This window comes from Mustelus asterias, chromosome 19, assembly GCF_964213995.1.
Source record: "Mustelus asterias chromosome 19, sMusAst1.hap1.1, whole genome shotgun sequence".
NCBI lineage: Eukaryota > Metazoa > Chordata > Chondrichthyes > Carcharhiniformes > Triakidae > Mustelus > Mustelus asterias.
Genome location: NC_135819.1, coordinates 42,506,996 through 42,529,167, shown reverse-complemented (window position 1 = coordinate 42,529,167; position 22,172 = coordinate 42,506,996). Strand labels below are relative to the sequence as shown.

The 22,172-nt window shown below is 43.5% G+C and overlaps 1 protein-coding gene across 2 annotated transcripts in view; it reads left to right on the top strand.

Annotated features, from left to right (window-relative positions):
• Positions 1 to 22,172, top strand: part of kif21a (kinesin family member 21A) — a 159,722-nt gene that overhangs the window by 29,070 nt on the left and 108,480 nt on the right. For both annotated transcript variants that reach the window (XM_078235391.1, XM_078235390.1), the window contains exons 2-4: positions 9,321 to 9,543; positions 12,200 to 12,382; positions 14,079 to 14,228. In XM_078235391.1, coding sequence (XP_078091517.1) covers positions 9,321 to 9,543; positions 12,200 to 12,382; positions 14,079 to 14,228 — 556 coding nt within the window. The remainder of the gene's footprint in view (positions 1 to 9,320; positions 9,544 to 12,199; positions 12,383 to 14,078; positions 14,229 to 22,172) is intronic.

Genomic DNA, 22,172 nt, shown 5'->3' with positions numbered 1-22,172 from the left:
ATCACAATGTAATTGGCGAGCTTCACTCCCAATCACCCCAACTCACCTACCTTAACGACCTCGTTTGCTGCAGCTCGAATCGGTCAGGAAAACAAGTATAAAAGTTGGCATTCAGGTGCTTGTGCCTGCTTTCAAACTGCTCTGTGCTGTTCGGGGGTTGGTTCATGGTAGCCATGTTGGGTTTTGGGTTGGGGACGGGTAAGAGTATGTGGGGGAGGGTGGGAGGCTGTTGTAGCTCATAAGGCCCATCTTCAGACTCTCAGCACGGACCCGGGTCAGAGCGCTGACCTCGTGTCTTGGCGCTAACTCTGGGTCCTAGTGCTGGCAGCAGCAAACACTCTTTATGTGGGAGATGGGCTGGAAACACTCTAAAATGGCAGTGTTGCAACCTCAGGACTTGTCAAGCAGCACTGGGGCCACTTCTGCAGTGGCTCTGGGTGAGAGAGATTGGGGGGTGCCCTGTTGCCATTCTGGGATGGCTTTGGGGGGCAATGTGGGGAGTGTTTTCTGTGGGGGGGAAATGTGGGGAGTATGTGTTGCTGTGAGGGTGGGATGTGGGGAGTGTGTGCTGCTGGGATCTGTGGGGGGGAATGTGGAGTGCGGGCTGTGAGGGGGAATGTGTGTTGCTGGCTTGGGGGGCAAGCGGAGTTCTTTAACCTCTCCATCTGTCTCTTCCCTTCCCCAATCCACACCAGATTGAGAGGGCTTTTGTAGTGCAACTGATTGATCTTGGTTGTTGCTGGAGCTGAGGAGGAGGAGCAGGAGGATGAATTGGGGGCAGAAGAGGCCCAGGCCTTACCACTCGGAGGAATAGGGGAAATGGCCACCGGAGGCAGGACGTGGTCGCCATTTGCCTCGGGGGTGGGGGCCTTGGGGGAACAGGAGAAGGAGGGAGCAAAGAACCCAACAGTTCTTCACACAAGTATCCCTTGAGCAACTGTCAGACATTGCGTGCTGCCCACGGTTCCAGCTCCGAAAGGAGACAATGCGATACCTGTGCCATTTGTTGCAGGACCTGGCATCTCGGGGGCATGGGGTGGGGTTGGGGGCGAGGGGCGCCTGCTGTGAAAGTGACGGCCTTAAACTTTTAAGCCACTGCATCCTTCCAGACTGCCGTTGGAGACCTTTGTTGCATTTCTCAATCATCTGTCCACAAGTGTGTGAAGGAGGTCACAGATGGCCAGGCTGGCCAGTATATTCAATTTGACCTGGATCAAGCCCATCAGGAAGACCGGGCTGCAGGATTTGCGGCCATCAAGGGGATGCCAAATGTGCAGGGGGCTACAGACTGCACCCTCATCATCCTCAAGGCCTTGGTGAAGAATCCAGAAAGATTCATGAACAGAAAGGGCTTCCATGCAATAAATGTGCAATTACTGTATGACCATCAGTTGAACATAATGCATGTCTGCGCCGGACACCCCTGCAGCATGCATGACAGTTTCATGTTGAGGAAATCCAATATCCCGGAGGTGTTGAAGGGGAGCCCAGGGTGCTGGGATGGCTCATGGGGTACCCGCTTTGGACTTGGCTGATGATGCCTCTGTGGAGGCCTGACACTGAGGCGTAGACCTGATATAATGAGGCCCATGTTGTCACCCATTCAATAGTGAAGCGGTGTATAGGGCTCCTCAAAATGCAGTTCAGGCGCCTGATATCGTCCAGCATTGTGGTCATGGGCTGTGTCCTACACAACCTGGAACAGCTGCAAGGAGACCTTTTGAAGGAGGAGGACGTGGAGGCCAACCAGCCAGGCATTGCTCGGGAGGAGGTGCTTAGCAGGAGAAGGAAGAGAAAGAGGAGGGGGATGATGATGAGCAACACCACCCAGGCACTGGAGGGCTGGTGACAGCAAGGGTCAGGCATGCGAGGGTGGCGAAGAAGGCCCTGATCACCACATGCTTTGGTCACTAGGGGCCTGTGTTGCTGCACGTGGGTCCCGTTTCCCATTCTGCTGCACTGCCCCCCCCCCCCCCTCCCCCGCCCAAGTAGTGCTATAATCTCCTGCAACATTGCAACACCAGAGTGGTGGGCCTGGGTACGCTGTGTTAGTGAGTTTCTGTAGCAGGCAGGAGGGTGATGCTATGCGCCTTTATGATGATGTCCTTTATGATGGTGCAAACTAGTCTGACCCCTACCTGAGCTCCACATGCATGCTGGCACCTGGGCCCATATCTGGATGGTGGGTAAGGGAACACTAAACACAATGCAGGGCTATGGGTTTTTTTGGGGGGAGGGGGGAATCTCCGGGGTTCTGTAGCGCTGTAAGTCGCTGCCAATGCATGCCACCTGCTGTATATAGCCAGTGAATTATTTTGAGCGCTTTGATTTTCACAGTAGCAGTGTGCTAAGTGCCTCCCCCACTGACATCAACATTCAGGGTTCTTCCAGTGACGGCTAATCAGAGACAAATCAATCACGGGTGGATGAAATAACATTCATGCCAATAAAAGTGCCTTCAAAATAAGTGATATAAAAACATTTGAATGTGAGACTTTCAGGTGCCTAAATATTCTATCTAACTAGTGTTGTCCTTCACCCGTGCCATCTTAGTGCTGCTACAACTTCTTAACTTTACGTGGCCTACCACTACGTCTCGGTATCTCCCCAGGATGTACACCGGAGGTGGCCTCCTGCACCCTGTGGCCTGTGGTGCCCTTGGCGATCATCCTCTGGAGGGGCATGGACCTTGGCCAGCTTCCAGGGACTTATCCATGACACTCTTATCACCCCGCTGCCCCTGAGATGCCCCGCTGTCAGGAAGGGGGAAGTCAGTGTTGCCACAGACACAGTCTCCTGGGTGGTAAGCCTGGACACAGGCTCAAGCCTTTCCTGTTCGCCAGGGTTCCCGTGGCTGCTTCCACAGTGTGCTCCAGAAGCTGACGCAAAACTGGTGCCGGTCTCGGAGTCCCTTCATTGGCTCCCTCTGAGGAGACCTCCAAGCTGTCGGGGGCAGAATGACTGGGAGGCTGTGATGCCAGATGACCCAGGCACATCAGGGGTCCCCTTCCTGCAACATAAGATACAAGGTTAAGTGCGAGGGAAGGAGATATCTCCAACGAGTGGAAGATTGGTAGATGCTCACTTCCATGCTCCAGCCTGACCATGCTGTCACTAATGGTCCACATCCTCTCCTCTCCCTCAAGCTAAGGGGAGGCGATGGCCGAGTGGTATTATTGCTAGACTATTAATCCAGAAACTCAGCTAATGTTCTGGGGCCCCAGTTCGAATCTTGCCACGGCAGCTGGTGGACTTTGAATTCAATTTTAAAAAATCTAGAATTAAGAGTCTACTGATGACCATGAAACCATTGTCGATTGTTAGAAAAACCCATCTGGTTCACTAATATCCTTTTTAGAGAAGGACCTTACCTGGTCTGGCCTACATGTGACTCTAGAGCCACAGCAATGTAGTTGACTCTCAATTGCCCTCCAAGGGCAACAAATGCTGGCCAGCCAATGAGGCCCATGTCCCACGAATGAATGAAAAAAAAAGCTCCAGTACCCACTCCCCAAAGGGTTTGAAGACCCGACTCTCAGGCACACCACCCCGTCTTTGTCCTCTCCTAGCAATTACGGCATTTTTCTTCTGTGGGGACGGGAGCCATGTAAAATCTGATGGCATGAGCCCTGGAGGGTATCAGGTGGTGGACCTCAGAGGGCAAGGGTTATGATATTTTGGGGTGGGGGTTGGGGAGGAGGGTGCTTGGGGGGGCCAGAGACTGGAAGCATGCAGGGTGCTGGCGGGGCGGGGGGGGGGGGGGGGATATCTGGGGGTCATTTAAGGGGAAGATGCTTAATGAGGTAAAGCACTCACCGTTGCTTCCCAGATTAGGTCATTCAGTTATTTTGTGGCACTGCTTCCTGGTTCTCCTGGCCAGTGCCCTGGCACTAATGCATGCTCCTGCATGCTGCCACCGCCTCCCAGGCTGTGTTTCCATCCCTTCCCCTGGGACGCCGTCCTGCTGGGGGTTAGAGAGTATCCCACCTTGCCTCCACTGCCTCCAGCAACCTGGCCAGATCAGCATCAGAAAATCGAGGAGCTGCATTCCTAGAGGCCATTTTTTCCTGCCTGTTTGTCCATCCTTGGGGTTTTTATGGAGCTCTCTCTTGTTAGGGCAGATCAGCTGCAGGCAGTTTGGGTGAGTCACGTGTCTGTTAGAGCATTCCAGTGAGTTTAATGCAGTTTGCCTTGTTACCATGGAGGGGAAGCCAAGTCAGCAGTTGCAGATGTGCTGGTGAAGATTGGGGGGGGGGGGGGGTGGATTTGTGCCTCTGATGATTTCAGGAAGGGACAGAGAGAGGGTCATATCAGTCAGCCATCGGGGCTGGCGGAGGTGATGAGGGGGCCATGTGCAATTGGTTTTGGGGAGGTGAGGCTTGGAAGGGGGTCAGTAATATTGGGAGGGGGTGGGGGGGTCTCCAATGTCCATGGGGGTGGGGGAGTCTGTATCTGGCCCAGGGGTGTTTTGTCAGGAGAGCTACTTTTTCTTTTCATGCGCACTTTGTGGCTCCAATCTGAGCTGCAGGCTGTCTGGCGAATTAAGCCCTGCCCACTGCCTTGAGTGACTAGAAAGGGTCCAGCCCACGTTTTCAGGGACTGAGTACATAAGATTGGGCCTGAAAACACACCCGAAAAACTGATCAGGAACTCTCATGTATTCACTGGACACTTTGAAAAATCTCGTAAAATTCTGCCCCGAGTGTCAACACCTGACAATCCCAGATCCATTATACAGTTAATTGCAAGCTGTGTTCCAGCAACTCTCCTCAGCCACAGCTTCCAAAGTGCATCCCTGCTGCAGTGGTTTGTTTTCTTCTATTTCCTGCATTGGTGCCAAATTAACAACTGTTCTGTGTTGTCTGCCCATAGACAAAACAGAACGATGTAAGACTGTCCACACTTAATTGTGCAAGCTCGTTGCAGACAGCAAATGAGAAACTTTTATTCCATCTCAAAATTTGAATGATATCTAAAGTACTGCTTTCAGTTTATGATATCATTGGAAGATTTTGATTAGATTAGAGACTTATTTATTGTTGCCTACTATCTCTTGCTTGTTGTTTTCAGAACAGATAACGCAGCAAGCAGGTACTGAACTGTTTTTGAACTACTCAATGCTGGAAAATTAACAATCTTACTAAATGGCACTACCGTTCTGACAGATCCAATACCATGACTGGGGAGGAAGAAAGAATCCAGGCAAAAATAATGCTCTTTTTATTTTAAGAAAGAGCTTTAACAACACCAGGTTAAAATCCAACAGGTTTATTTGGTAGCAAATACCATTAGCTTTCGGAGTGCTGCTCCTTCGTCAGATGGAGTGGAAATCTGCTCAAGCAGGGGCCCATTTCCCTGCTATTTTGGTGTAAAGTGTGACTTGGTGCCCCCGCTGGAACAGAATATTGGAAAGAATCTTGTTTTTTTACAGAGGGGGGGGTAAATGATGAATAATTGGAAGGCTTTACCTGTACTAGAAGGATGAAAATTTCTATAGATTAAATCAAGGTTCACCCACTTTCTTGTTTGTACATTTCAAAGGCATATTTTATCAAATACAAAAGCATTCAGAAATTGACATACTCTGTGCACCAATGCCTCTGATTAAAATACAGCACCACTTTCTATTTAGAATCAGAGGTTTACAGCATGGAAACAGGCCCTTCGGCCCAACTTGTCCTTGCCGCCCCTTTTTTTTTTAGTCATTAAGCTAGTCCCAATTGCCTGTGTTTGGCCCATCTCACTCTATAGCCATTTACCCATGAAACTGTCTAAATGTTTTTTAAAAGACAAAATTGTACCCGTCTATACTACCACCTCTGGCAGCTTGTTCCAGACACTCACCACCCTCTGTGTGAAACATTTGCCCCTCTGGATCCTTTGTATCTCTCCCCTCTCACATTAAACCTATAGTTTTAGACTCCCCTACCTTTGGAAAAAGATGTTGGCTATCGAGCTGATTTATGCCCCTCATTTTATAGACCTCTATAAGATCACCCCTAAGCCTCCTACGCTCTAGAAAAAAAGTCCCAGACTATCCAGCCTCTCCTTATAACTCAATCCATCAAGTCCCGATAGCATCCTAGTAAATCTTTTCTGCACTTTTTCTAGTTTAATATCCATCCTATAATAGAGTGATCAGAACAGTACACAGTATTCCAAGTATGGGCCTTACCAATGTCTTGTACAAGATGTCTCAACTCCTGTATTCAATATTCTGACCAATGAATCCAAGCATGCCAAATGCCGCCTTCATCACTGCCCATCTGTGACTCCACTTTCAAGGAGCTATGAACTTGTGCCCTTAGATCTCTTTGTTCTATAACTCTCCCCAACGCCTTACTATTAACTGAGTAAGTCCTGCCCTGGTTCGATCTGCCAAAATGCATCACCGCGTATTTAACTAAATTAAACTCCATCTACCATTCATCAGCCCCCTGGCCCAATTGATCAAGATCCCGTTGCAATCCTAGATGACTTTCTTCACTGTCCACTATGCCACCAATCTTGGTGTCATCTGCAAACTTACGAACCATGCCTCCTATGTTCTCATCCAAATCATTAATATAAATGACAAATAACAGTGGACCCAGCACCAATCCCTGAGGCACGCCGCTCGTCGCAGGCCTCCAGTTTGAAAAACAACCCTCGACAACCACCCTCTGGCTTCGGTCAAGGAGCCAATTTGGTATCCATTTCGCTATCTCACCCTGGATCCTGAGAGATTTAACCTTATGCAACAACCTACCATGCGGTACCTTGTCAAAGGCCTTGCTAAAGTCAGTGTAGACAATATCAACTGCACTGTCCTCATCTACCTTTTTGGTTACCCCTTCAAAAAATCAATCAAATTTGTGAGACATGATTTTCCACTCACAAAGCCATGCTGACTGTCCCTAATCAGTCCTTGCGTCTCTAAATGCCTGTAGATCCTGTCTCTCAAAATACCTTCCAACAACTTACCCACCACAGATGTGAGCCTCACTGGCCTGTCGTTCCCAGGCTTTTCCCTGCAGCCCTTTTTAAACAAAGGCACAACATTTGCCACCCTCCAATCATCAGGCATCTCACCTGTGGCTGTCGATGATTCAAATATCTCTGCTCGGGGACCCGCAACTTCCTCCCTAGGAAATGTCCTAGGATACACTTCTTCAGGTCCCGGGGACTTATCTGCCTTCATGTGCTTTAAGACTTCCAGCACCTCCCTCCTTCTCTGTAATATGTACACTCCTCCAGACATCACTATTTATTTCCCCACGTTCCCTAACATCCATGCTTTTCTCAACAGTAAATACTGATGAGAAATATTCATTTAGGATCTCGCCCATCTCTTGTGGATCTGCACATAGATTACCTTATTGATCCTTAAGAGGCCCTACTCTCTTCCTAGTTACTCTTTTGCTCTTTATGTATTTGTAGGAGCTCTTTGGATTCTCCTTTGCCTTTTCTGCCAAAGCAATCTCATGTCCCTTTTTTGCCCTCCCGATTTCTCTCAACTCTACTCCTACACCCTCTATACTCTTCAAGGGATCCACTTGATCCCAGCTGCCTATGCATGTCATATGCCTCCTTCTTCTTCTTGACCAGGGCCTCAATATCCCGAGTCGTCCAGGGTTCTCTACTTCTACCAGCCTTGCCCTTCACTCTAAGAGGAATGTGCTTTATATGAACCCTGGTTAACACATTTTTGAAAGCCTCCCACTTGCCAGATATCCCTTTACCTGCCAACAGACTCCCCCAATCAACTTTTGAAAGTTCCTGTCTGATGCCATCAAAATTGACCTTGCCCCAATTTAGAATTTTAACTCCAAAAGAGAAAACGCTGGAAAATCTCAACAGGTCTGGCAGCATCTGTAAGGAGAGAAAAGAGCTGACGTTTCGAGTTCAGATGATTCTTTGTCAAAGGGTCATCTGGACTCGAAACATCAGCTCTTTTCTCTCCTTACAGATGCTGCCAGACCTGCTGAGATTTTCCAGCGTTTTCTCTTTTGGTTTCAGATTCCAGCATCCGCAGTAATTTGCTTTTATTTTATTAGAATTTTAACTTTTGGGCCAGACCAATCAATCTCCATAGCTATCTTAAAAAAAAAATGGAATTATGGTCACTGGTCCCAAAGTGATCCCTCACTAACACTTCTGTCACCTGCCCTTCCTTATTTCCCAAGAGGAGGTCAAGTTTTGCCCGCTCCCTAGTCGGGCCATCCACATACTGAATGAGAAATTCCTCCTGAATACACTCAACAAATTTCTTCCATCCAACCCTCTAATACTATGGCTGTCCCAGTCAATGTTGGGAAAGTTAAAATCCCCTATTATTACCACCCTGTTTTTCTTGGAGCTATCTGTAATCTCCTTTATATATTTGCTCCTCAATTTCCTGCTGACTATTTGGGAGCCTATCGTACAATTCAAAGTGATTTCCCCCTTCTTAATTCTCAATTCTGCCCTTATAGACTCAGTGGCCGAACCCTCGGATATATCCCCTCTCAGTACTCCCATGATGTTTCCCTAATCAAAAGTGCAACTCCCCCTCCTCTCTCTCTCCATCTGTTCTATTTTTCCTACAGCATCTGTACCCTGGAACATTGAGCTGCCAGTCCTGTTCCCCCCCTCAGCCATGTTTCAGTAATAGCTATAATATTCCAGTCCCATGTACCCATCCATGCCCTGAGTTCATCTGCCCTGCCCATCAGGCCTCTTGCATTAAAATAAATGCAGTTTAATCTGGATTTCCCTTGGTCTCTGTCCTGCTTTTTCCTGATCTGTGTAGTACTAGGATTACTGACATTCCTTTTACTGTTTAATGTGCTCTCTTTAACTTCTATGCTGTCCTCCCGAGTGGGCTGCACTAAAAAAAACCCTTGGATCACCAGTTTGTAAATGTGGGAAGTAGGGCGGCACGGTGACACAGTAGTTAGCATTGCTGCCTCATTGCTACAGGGACCCAGGTTCAATTCTGGCCTCGGGTCAATGACTGCGTGGCGCTTGCACATTCTCCCTGTATCTGTGTGGGTTCCTCCCACAGTCCAAAGATGTGCGGGTTAGGTTGATTGACTATGCTAAATTGACCCTAGTGTCACTGGGATTAGCAGGGTAAATAAGTGCGGTTACGGGAATAGGACCTGGGTGGGATTGTGGTCGGTGCAGACTCGCTGGGCCGAATGGCCTCTTTCTGCACTGTAGGGATTCTATGAAGTTACAGTAATGAATCAAATCTACATGGATTGAAACATCATATTGTAACATTTTCCTGTCAAGTTTTAATATCCCTGGGTTAATTGTACATTGTGCTCATTGTCCCTTCCTTCCTTTCTGTACAGAATTCGTCCACAACTGGCTAAAGAGAAGATTGAAGGATGTCACATTTGCACCTCGGTTATACCCGGAGAGCCCCAGGTTGTCCTCGGAAAGGATAAAGCATTTACTTTTGACTTTGTTTATGACATGGACACTCAACAGGAGGAAATCTATCTGAAATGTGTTGAAAAGCTTATTGATGGTTGCTTAGAGGGTTACAATGCCACTGTTTTGGCATATGGTCAGGTGAGTGTCATATTGCGTAAAAGGTTTGTTAAGAATATTGTGCACACAACATCCCATAGAGCATAAAGGAAAACATCAGCCTATAAGTTTAATTTCGATAATTAATAGCCTGGCTGAGCATTCAGCTCGTGCAGGTGCCCCTAGGTAGCAGAGATCATAATTCTACATTCCGTGTGAGGAAGAGAAGAGTGGTTCCAAGCTTAGTATTTTAAATTTAAATAAGTGAGGGCATGAAAGTAGAACTCAATAAAGTGAACTGTCAAATGAGGATAAGGAATAGGTCAATAAAAATGCATTGATAGACATTTAAAAGGATATTTCTGAATGCTCTGAATAGATACATTCAAATGAGAAAGAAAAATTCCAAGCACTGGATCTGTCATCCATGGTTAATTTAAAAAGTTAAAATGTGACATAAATCATTTAATTGTGAAAGAATGGGTGGCTGGACAGCATATGAAGAACAGCAAAGAGACTAAAAGATTAACGAGGGAAAAATTAAATACGAGAGGAAGCAAGCTAGAATTATAAAAACAGATGGTAAAATTTTCTGTAGATGTTTAAATAAGAGTCAACAAAAGAGGTTAGCCCTATAGAAAGTGAGCCTGCGGAATTAATAACGGAAAATAAGAAAATGGCAGATAGAATGAATTGGTATTTTCTATCAGTCTTCACTGCAGAGAATACAGAAAGATCCCAGAAGTAACTAAGTCAGGAATTGGAAGGGAAGGAGGAACTCAAAAGTTACAATCACCAGGGAAGTGTTACTTGGCAAATTGTTAGATCTGCAGGCTGACAAATCCCCATGTTCTGATGGACTTCATCCTAGAACCTTAAAAGAAGTATGATAGTTTTAATTTTCCAAACTTTCTGAGATTCGGAGAATGTTCTTATTAGATTGAAAAATAGCAAATGTTGTTCCTTTATTCAAAAAGCAAGGGAGACAAAATGGGAAACAGCAGGCCAGGTAGCTTAACATTTGTCAAAGGGAAAATGTTGGAAGTTATTAAAGATGTTATGGCAGGGCACTTCGAAACATTCAAGGCAATTAGGAGAGTCAGCATGGCTCTCGTGAAAGGAAAGTCATGTTTAACCAATTTATTGGAGTCCTTTGAACCAATCACATGTGCTGTGGATAAAGGGGAATGTACTGAGCTTTCCAGAAGGCATTTGATAAGGTGTCACATCAAATGTGATTGCAGAAAATAAACGCTCATTGTGTCGGGGATAATGTATTGGCAATGGATAACATTGGCATGGAATGAAAATTGGCGAGCTAACAGGAAATAGATGGGTCTTTTTCTGCTTGGCAGGATGTAACGAGTGGTGTGCCACAGGGATCATTGCTGGGGCCTCAATGTTTTACAATTGATATGAATTACTTGGATGTAGGGATTGGAGATATGGTTGCTAAATTTGCTGATGATGCATATAGATGGGAAAGTAAGTTGTGAAGTGAACATAAGGGACATGGGTGAGTGGGCAACAATCTGGCAAATGGAGTATGTGATGTGGGCAATTGTGAAACTGAGAGAACAGAAATCATGATATTATTCAGAAGGATTCAAGAAGAGTAATCAATGTGTTCGGAGTTGAGACAATTGCAGTAACTAGATTTCAAGTGGGAAATCAGTTTTCAGAGTTAAATCAAAAGTTTGATGTCATTCTAATAGAGTCTGGGAATTGAGAATTAAAGTACAGCTGTCAAGACAAAAATCCTAAAGGGGTTGATGTAAAACTGGAATTGCTGTTTAAAGCCAAACGGAGGCTTTGTTTAAAGGCGTCATTTGGAAAACCGGGACTGGTTTTCTGAATGCAAACCAACAATGGAAAGCATTATTGTGAAAAAAGATTTTTAAGACTTTCCAAATTCCTCTCCCAAAACGTGTGAAGTTTTGAGGAGAAATCCAAAAACATTAACTTGGGTTCAGAGCAGAGTGTGTAATTGATCACAATCTGTGTGCTTAAAGGAACTTTGTTACTGAGGCCATTGTAGCTCAAGATATGCTTTGTAATCTAATTTAACCTTAAAATTTGTGTTTGGCTGTGAAGCTAAGGGGGGAGTAAAGGAGTATTGTATCATCATCCAATATTTCAGGTGTATTTTTTTCTTATTACTGAAATTAATTAGTGGTTCTGTGACTCTGTTCCTCCACGTTACCTAAAAAAAGGTAAAAGTTATGGCCTTCTGAACCAGGGTTCCATTCTGTGATCTTCCCGTCCAGTTATAACATCAACTGGAATCGTAACAGTGTGTTTGTTCATATGTACCAGCTTGACTTGGATCCAGCGTCATATCAACAGTTTCTTCTTTGTCCTTCAAATATCAGAGGGACAATGCTGAGTAGTTCTGATGCTTCATAGGGAGAGCTAAGCAACTGGAGGAATCCCAATCCCATTCTGGAGCACGTCTTCATAACTAGTTAGATAACCTGAGTCTCACACTTGGAAGTTCAAAAGAATCATAGCTTTGTAAGGAATGATGAGAGGAGGAAGAAAAATTCAATTTTTCAGAAGCAAGAATTGAAATGAAGTGAAAATGTCAGTGAAAACAACTTCAGAAGCACAAACACGAAGCAATGCCTTTAATTTTGGTATAATCTGTATTAAACACAGGTCTTTGGAGAAGTAAAAGGCACATTTTATCTCCTTACAGACTGGCTCTGGGAAGACGTACACCATGGGGACTGGTTTCGATGTCAACATCACTGAAATGGAACATGGTATAATTCCACGTGCTGTGAAGCACCTTTATTGTGGTATTGAAGAACGAAAGCGTGCTGCTGTTGAACGTGGATTGCCACCACCGGAGTTTAAAGTTAATGCCCAGTTTCTTGAGGTGTGTTGTTTAAAGTCATTATTTATGAGGGTCAAAATTGCTGTACTCAATTTCAACTATATTTAGCAAGGTTTCAACATACCCCATTGATGGATATGACATAAAGACAGTTCGTGGTATCGCTGATTTTTTTTTTTCCATTCACAGCTGTTCGTTTAATTAGCTAGGCAAAGCTAGAAAGTGTTCTGCATCGTATTGAATTACTTCTAGCTATAGTTAACATGATGACTTGGTCTGCATTATTGGATACAAGTTTAATTTGATGGTAAATGTTTCCCTAAAAGCAGTCATGAAGATTTGAAAATTAAAATATTCTGTCATCTTGTGTGTTTTTGGAATGTGCAGAAATGAAAAGGTAACAAAGGTGCTAGAAATTTACATTTCCTTAAAGGGCGGCACAGGGGTACAGTGCTGCCTCTCAGCTCCAGGGACCCAGGGTCAATTCCAGCCTTGGGTGACTGTCTTGCACGTTCTCCCCGTGTGGTTGTGGGTTTGCTCCGGGTGCTCCAGTTTCCTCCCAAACTCCCAAGGTGTGCCAATTAGGCTAATCGGATGTACTAAATGGCCTGTTAGTGTCCCAAGATGTGTAAGCTAGGGGGGTAAATACGTGGGGTTATGGAGATAGGGCCTGGGTGAGATGCTGTGTCAGAGTTGGTGCTGACTCAATGGGTTGAATGTCCTCTTTCACTGTAGGGATGATTCTGTGAATCTAAATTTAATGAGCATCTCAACCAAACAAAAAAATAATTTTTTAAATTTTAAATTTGAAAAACCTAGGTGAAGGCAGAGTGCTCAGGATTATCATCAAGGGTGTGAAAACCAAGTAAATTGAGAGGCAAGAGAAAATAGAGGATGTTAGGTGTTCAGAATTAGAATTTTTTTTAGACTTATACAATGCAGAAGAGGCCATTCAGCACATCGAGTATGCACCAACCCTCTAGCAGAGTATCTTACCCAGGCCCTCTTTCCCGCCCTATCCCTGTAACCCCCATACATTTACCATGGTTAATCCATCACCCTTTGGGAAACTGAGGGACAATTTAGCACAACCAATCCACCTAACCTGCAAGTCTTTGGAATGTGGGAGGAAACTGAAGCACCCAGAGGAAAGCCATGGAGACATGGGGAGAATGTGCAAATACCAAACAGACAGTTGCCCAAGGCCGAAATTGAACTTGGGTCTCTGGAACTATGAGGTAGCAGTGCTATCCACTGTGCCACCATGCCACCCAGTAATAGTACTACCCTGGGAAAGAATGGGTGTGCAATGTAGTGATGAATCTTAATTTCAAGGCAAGAGGGTGAATGGAGGAGAATGTATTTGAGCAGATCTGAGCAACAAGAGAAAGTTCAAAGAAACAGTAGCCAAAATAGTATGAACAAAATAAAGACAAGGTTGCAACTGGTTTGGATACTAAAGCTGAAAGACGGTTTATGTAATTTGTGACAAGCTTTTTATTTTCAATTCCTAGTTTCCCTCAATTTTCCATTTCGTTTATCACAGCTGACTGAACTTCTGTTATATGCTTACCAACTTGGAGCTTCTAGTTTTCTTAATGTACCCTCCACACCCTATTCTGCAATAAGTATAAGTTTCCAATAGGAGCATTGTTTGATAAAAGTTTTCTGTAATGAAATAAGCAGATTTTGAAGATGCATATTACTTAATTTTTCTTTATTTCTTCATTTCTTTAAGCTTTATAATGAAGAAATTCTCGACCTGTTTGATTCAATCCGTAACCTTGAGGCAAGACACAAAAAGTCAAACATTAGGATCCACGAAAATGCTAATGGAGGAATTTACACTGTAGGAGTAACAACACGTACCATTGGCTCTGAAGCTGAGGTAAGATTGAGACCCAAAAGGTGATTAAGACATAGCAAATGCTTGGTGGGAAGGCAATTTTTGTCTAACTGGAAAAGATGTACCCTTTTTGGCCGTGTAATGTGAAACAAATTTTTAATGCAAATTAGTTACGATAACAGAAATATTTCCATTACCCATACTCGAATGCTAAAGTAACACGTTCAGGTGAGCAACTAACAAAGTTATTTGAAAACATGGCATGATGGAGCATTTAATTTTAATATGCAGTGCTGTTGTCCTCTGCAAACCCAGAAAATGTATTTCTTACCCCATTTATGGTTCTTTTTACTTCAGTGTTTTCAGTGATTGGAAAATATTCCATCATTTAAAATGAATTCACTCAGTCAGGCAGCCTACAAAGGTAGCAACCAAATCATACAGCAAATGTATCAACTACCAAAAATTTAACACTAATAACCTTTTTGTTAAAGATCTTGTCCAAAAGGATCATTGCTTTATTCTGTACCTGACAAAAAAATGCTTTAAAGCCATAGACTTATTGAACAGTCTACTGCTTTTTGAAGTGCTACTTGTATCACATTCCTCAAATAACTCCAGTTTAATTGAGCTTGAAATCTACTTCAAAATATTTCTCACTCTATGGTGGAGGTCACTAGGAAGCAACGGAAGAACAGAAATCATGACTTTTTTGCTTTCAGTCTGGAAACAGTGAAGCCAATTGTTGTGCTGAAAATAGCAAACTCAGCAGAAACAAAGTGTTGAACGTGCCCTTTTCAGGCCTGTATGACTCCATACTTTCCCACATGGCATATTTACTCAGTTGTTGAGAGCTGGGAAAAGTTAGTTGAATAAAGAAGCATTGATCCTACCCAGGATAGTTTCGTAGTTCAGTCAGTTGAGCACATTGGAACCATATATGTAAAATGGTCAAGCACTTGACAACATTTTACAAGCTTTTTGCATTGTAAAGGCAAGGGAAATAAAAGGTTTAAAAGGTAAAGTTTATTTATTAGTGTCACAAGTAAGGCTTACATTAACACTGCAACAAAGTAAGTGAAATTCCCCGAGTCGCCATACTCCGGCACCTGTTTGGGTCAATGCACCCAGAGGAAACCCAAGCAGACACTGGGAGAACGTGCAAACTCCACACAGTGACCCAAGCCGGGAATCGAACCTGGGTCCCTGGGTGCTGTGAGGCAGCAGTGTGCCGCCATGCCGCCCTAACTATTAGCTTATTAAGACAGACAATATTAACATTTAAAAACTATGATGAGTACAAAAATTGCTGCAAAGACTCAGCAAACCAGACAGCATGTGTGGAGGGAAACAGAGTTAACATTTCAGGTTGATGTCCTTTCATCAAAAACTGTGAAACCGTTTGAGTTAGTGATGTCTAACAAGATTGAGGGAAAAGCTGAAAGTTTGTTCCTGCATTTCTGAAAGCCTTGCTCACTCGCTTTCTAATATTAATATGATGTTTTTAGGATGCCCCATGCGTTTTATATATAACACTGTCTTCAGTAGTTACATACCTTATCAAAATTAAAGAAATCATAGGCTGTTCAGTAATGCACAAAATTTTGGGAGAAAGAATCCTAAACTTCGGTAGAATTTTGTAACTAGTTTTTGAAAAAAAGACTTTTGCGGCAGATTTTGTAACGGTGCTTTTAAACAGAATTAGGAAAAGGTGGTTAAACAATTAAACTTAAATCATACTTGGGAAAAATAAATAACAAATGTGCTTCATAATATTTTAAATATAATTGTTTAATCATGTTAGCCAAAAGCTGCTCAATGGTGGTTTTCTGAACAAACTCAGTGAAGCACAATTGTTGTAGGTTTTCCGTTTAGTTTTCTTGGGTTCACTGTGATGAGAAAAGGTTCACCTTATGTTAACAGCTGGGGATGGACCAAATGATTGTTGAAAGGAGCATTTGCTGTGAATTTGATTTGAAAATATTGGATCTTTCATAGTTTGAGTGGAGAATCTTGTTTAACGACAGTTTATATTTATGTAGAACCTTTAACATAAAATATTCCACGGAGAGTCAAACTTATGCAGTAAAACACATTTTGAAGTAATAAAACTTAGTTTGTAGTCAGACACCTGAGGCAAAGTTATACTAAATCAAAGGAAGCATCAGCAGATGCGAGGCGAGAGTTCTGCTGAGAATTGAGCTGAGCGGTGTGCAAGTTGTGTATTCAGCTACAATATTGGGAGCTATGATCTCAGCCAGGACAAAAAGCCTGGTTGAGTCTCACTTTTTAAACTTTCCAATTTGACCTGGCCACAACAGCATTTTGGAGGGTTCAGGTCCACCCTTTGTGTAAAGAAGTACTTCCTGGCAACCCTTGAATAGTCCATCTGAAATTTTAAGGTCATGTCCTCTTGTTTTGGACTCTTCCACTAGAGAAAATAATTTATTTTTGTCTATCCTATCAACTAATTTTAAATTATTTTAAACATCAAAACTATATTGCCCTAAAATCATCTATATTTTGCTCAGTCTATGCAACTCTTTCTGATAATTGAGCATTTCAGCCCTGGTATTCTGAAATTGTGTTTCACCTCCTCCAAATCCAAAATGTCGTGCTCAGAATTGAAGACCGTATTCTAGATATCTAACCAGAGCTCTGGACAACTTCAAGGTAACTTGCATCTCTTGAGATAAAAGCCAACAATTTATTCGCTTTTTGTTGTTTTTTTTGCACCTGTCCACTATCTTTTAACAGTTTCTGTATTGGGATGTCTAAATCTCTCCACTCTTCCACAGTTTCCTAGCTTCTCACATTTGGAAAAAAATATATTTATCTTGGGAACAAAACTGGGTTCACGCTTTCCCACGTTGACCTCCATCTGTCGTAGGTTTTACCCATTTAATTACTCTGTTGGTGTTCCCTTTCAGCATTCTGCTTTTGTTTAGACCATTCATTGTGCCACCTGACCTGTTAGTGAACTTGGATATATGGTTCTCATTTTTTCATCCGAGTCATTTGTAAATATGGTGGCAAATTGGGGCCTGGGGGGGCTCCATTTCGTGTCAGCCAGCTTGAGTACTTACCCATTATCCTTACTCCCTGTTTCCTACTTTTTAACCAATGCCTCAAAAGAAACGTCATGGAATTGAAGTCTGTTATGATTACTGGAAGTCCTTGCAAAGAACCTCTATCTCCTTCACCTAAGCCTCTCAAAGCCTGTTTTCTCTTTCACGATATTGCTTGTAACCAATCATACCACAGATCTTTTTCCTGCCGGAGATTGTAATGGCCTTGGTTTTGTAGTCAACAACGAAGCAACTGCACTCGCTATTGGCCTTGAAGAAAGCTGCCCACAAAGCTCTAGCAATATCTGCGGTGTAGATTTTCTCTTTCCGAATGGCGGTTTAAATCTGGAGCCAAGTCGACAGATTTGCAGGCACCCAGCAGCAGCAATATTGTCAATCGGGTTGAGCAGTTACTCACACATCGGTATCATACAGAAGGGCCAAAGGCAAGAAGGAAATTAAAAGCACTCAATGCCTTCATTTGTAATTTCAATTTTCAGCCAGCAAAGTGTGAATATGGATTAAGATGGAAGTTAAAATATTATAAATAAACTTCCAAAAATATTTCAAAATTGAGGTTTTTATCATACTGGTGAAATTTTGACAACTTTTCAGAACCTGTGAAGATATTTTGTATGATTTTGAACACAATACAATGTTTAAAATCCTGTTACAGCTCATTCAACAAAGTGAAAGTCTTTATAATGAGACTAACAATATACATGTGTAAGTTTTTGTAAATTCATTACTCATGGATTGCATTCTAGGGCGGACCACAATGTGCATATTCTGTAAGAATATTGAATTACTGACAGCTTGGTTTCTGCATTATTCCGTGCACATCCTGAAGTTGTTGTCTGTTTCAGTGGAGCAGTGATAGTGAATGCTAACTGGTTTGGTGTCATTGCTATTGCAAAATCAGGATCCATGTCGATCAAATCTCCAGACTCAGTTACTCCAATGTCATGCAGGCCAACCTCCAACCTAATGAACTTTGGCCGATCCAAAACTCTGCTGTTCTGCACACATTTGGAAACATTCTCATGCACACTCTCAACCCTTGTCCTTGCTGTTGCTCTTTTGCTTAAATTGTTTATCTTATCCTGTTCCCAAAACATGTCAACTCCCTTCTCTCTTGCATGCATCCTGCCTCTCCTTAAACCTTTATAGAGAGAGCAACACAGCATGGAAACCCTTCGGCGCAATTGATCCATGGCGCCCTCCCAGCTAGTCCCAATCGCCTGCATTTGGCCCATATCCCACTATTCGTTTCCCATCCATGTACTTATCCAAATTCTATTTAAATGTTGCTATTGAACCTGCCTCAATCACTTTCTCTGGCAGCTCATTCCATATACACAGCAGATTATGCATGTAGAAGGTGCTCCTCCGGTCCCTATTCAACCTTTTCCATCTCATCTTAAACCTATGCCCTCTAGTTTTCAATTCCCCTACCCTGGGAAAAAGATTGTGTGTTCATCCTATCTATGCCCTTCATGATTTTATACACCTCAATAAGGTCTCCCTTCATTCCCCTACATTCCAAAGAATAAAGCCCTAGCCTGGCCAACCGCTCCCTATAACCCAGGCCCACTAGTCCTGGCTGCATCCTCATAAATCATCTTTATCCTCTTTCCAGTTTGTCAATGTCTTTCCGATAACAGGTGATCAAAACTGTACACAGTACCCCAAATGCGATCTCGCCAATGACCTGTACAACTGTAACATAATGTCCCAACTCCTATACTCGATGTCCTGACTGATAAAGGCTAATGTGCTAAATGCCGCCTTAATTCTGTCCACCTGTGGCACTGCTTTCAATGAACTATATATTTGTACTCCCATGTCCCTCTGTTCGTCAACACTCCCCAGGGCTCAACCATCACTGTAAAAGTCCTACCCCATTTTGATTTTCCAAAATGCAACACCTCACATTTATCTGTATTGAAATCCATTTGCCAATCCCCGGCCCATTTCTCTAACTGATCAAGATCCCCCTGTAGTTTTTGATAACCACCTTCGCTGTCAACGATACCTCCTAATGTAGTATCATCCGCAAACTTACTAACCATGCCTTGTATATTCACACCTAAATCATATCTATAAATAACGAATAACAAGGGTCCCAACACTAACCCCTGAGGCACACCACAAGCCTCCAGTCTGAGAAACAGCCTTCAGCCATCACCCTCTGCTTCCTACCATCGAGCCAGAATCCAATTTGCTAGATCTCCCTGGATCCAATGTGACCCTGGTTCCCATGCAACCTAACCTTCCAGACTAGCCTGACATGCGGGACCTTGTCAAAGGCCTTGCTAAGGTCCACGTAAAGAACATGAACATCCCACCCTCATCCATTCTCTTGGTTACCTCTTTGAAAAGTCTAAAAGATTCGTCAGACGTAACTTCCCATGCACAAAGCCATGCTGACTATCCCTATCAGACCTTGACCATCCAGATGTTGCTGGATCCTGTCTCTCAGAATCCACTACAGCAACTTACCTACCACTGATGTCAGGCTCACTGGCCTATAATTCCCTGGCTTGTCTTTGCTACCCTTCTTAAACCTATCAATGATGTCTGCATCAACCACTCCAAGTGGTATCAAGTTCCACATTTGTGCAGCTCTTGTGGCAAGAAATTCCTTCAAAATTCTTTATTTGATTTCATAATGACTATCTGAAGCACCCATGTTCTGGATTTCTCCATAAATGAAAACAAATTCTTCATGTCCACCCTTTGGCATGCCATCATTTGGTTTTAAAGATCTGCATCAGATAGTCTTCCAGAGAAAAGAGCTTCACTCTGCTCTGCTTTTCCTGATGGTTGCATCCTTTCAGATCTAATTGCATTCTTTGTACATTCTACAATCCTTTAATAGTATGGAATCAAGACTACATAGTTTGCAAGCAGGTGTGGTCCATATAAAGTTAAATATACATCAGCTTTAGTATTTAGAAACAGCCCCCAGTACTTTACATTCTTAACTTGTGTTACTACCCTTAGTAATTTGCATGTTTGTACTCCTGGATCACTTTGTTCTTAGCCATTTAGTATCTTACCTTCCAGGAATAACAACTGCCTTTTCCACCTCCCAAAATGAACAGACTCTCACTTTTGCTGTCTTCAATTTAATTTGCTCTTTAGTTTTTCTGGTCTGGAAACCTGCATATCTCGTTGCATTTTGTGCAATCTTTTACGTTATTAGTTAAATTGCCCAAATTAGTGTCGTGCAGTTTCAACGCCATCGCTCCCAATTTGAGTCCAAACTATTTATGAATAGTAAACATCAATGATTCCAGTATACTTCTGGGATCTCCCTTCCCACTTTCTGCCAATTGGAGAAACTTCCATTTAACTCCTCCTCTGTTTTCTGCTGGATTTCTTGCAATCCATTTTGTTTACTGGTTCCTTACTCCATGCATGTGGACATTTGTTGAGGGTCTTTATGATGCCTGTTGGGCAGATCTTCAACTTGTTTGATCAGTAATGAACATTGACCTAGAACCGTGGTATTGCAAGGTCCAAACATATAGGAGGAAGATGATCAATGTCTCAACCCTAAAACTGCCCAACCAAAGCAAATAATTTCAAACACAGCTTAAGACCTGTTTAGAAAATCTTCACACATCAATTTCAGAGCAGTGAGATCAAATAAAATTAGTTATACTAGGCGCCTGTGCCCAGAACTGGATCAACAAAAATGATGTGATAATAGGTGACCTACCAAAACAAAAAAAATCAGCCTTCACTGCTTGGCAGAATGACCAGAGGTGTAGCAAGTCAAGATGGCAGCTTTCCAGCAACATACCGCTTGACAGCCAAAGACAAATTTTGAAGATAAAGGACATGTAGTGGGAACTAAAAGCTTGAATTATAGAATCCCTATAGTGCAAAAGGAAGCCATTCGGCCTATCGGGTCTGCAACTCTCTGAAAGACCATCTTACCCAGGCCCACTCTCCTGCCCTATCCTCATAACCCCGCTCATTTACCATGGCTGATTCATCTAACCTATACATCTTTGGACTGTGGAAGGAAACCGAAGCACCTGGAGGGAACTTGAACAGATACCAGGAAAAGGCACAAACTCACTCGAGGCCGGAATTGAATCCAGGTCACTGGCGCTTTGAGGCAGCAGTGCTAACTGCTGTGCCACCATGCCGAAGATCAAATAATATGCTGAACATCATGACATGCAAATCTTTTTTGAAGCCACCTCTAGACCAAAGCCAAAATGGTAAAATCTCCTTCGCTCATACAATGCTGTTTCTCTTGAGGGTAGCAATGCTATCCGTCAACGCTGAAAAACCAGTTTGATCAACTCCTCAACCGTGCAATCCTGACATGCATTCTCCTGAATTGCCTATTTCCTGTGACTGGGGTGGCACGGTAGCACAGTGGTTAGCACTGCTGCTTCACAGCGCCAGGGACCTGGGTTCGATTCCCGGCTTGGGTCACTGTCTGTGTGGAGTTTGCACATTCTCCTCGTGTCTGCGTGGGTTTCCTCCGGGTGCTCCGGTTTCCTCCCACAGTCCAAAGATGTGCGGGTTAGGTTGATTGGCCATGCTAAAAAAGTTGCCCTTAGTGTCCTGAGATGCGTAGGTTGGAGGGATTAGTGGGTAAAATATGTAGGGGTATGGGGGTAGGGCCTGGGTGGGATTGTGGTCGGTGCAGACTCGATGGGCCGAATGGCCTCTTTCTGTACTGTAGGGTTTCTATGATTCTATGATAAGGAAATCCTTCCAGAGAACCATTGACCAGGTCTTTGTTGCCAGACGCAAGAACAATGTTGAGTTGAGAGTGCACCAAAGACTCTTCATTACCTTCATCGACCTGACCAAAGCATTTGACAAAGTAAATCATAAAGCTGTGCTTGTGTTCTTAGACCATTTGGAAAAAAAAATCACCACATTGCCT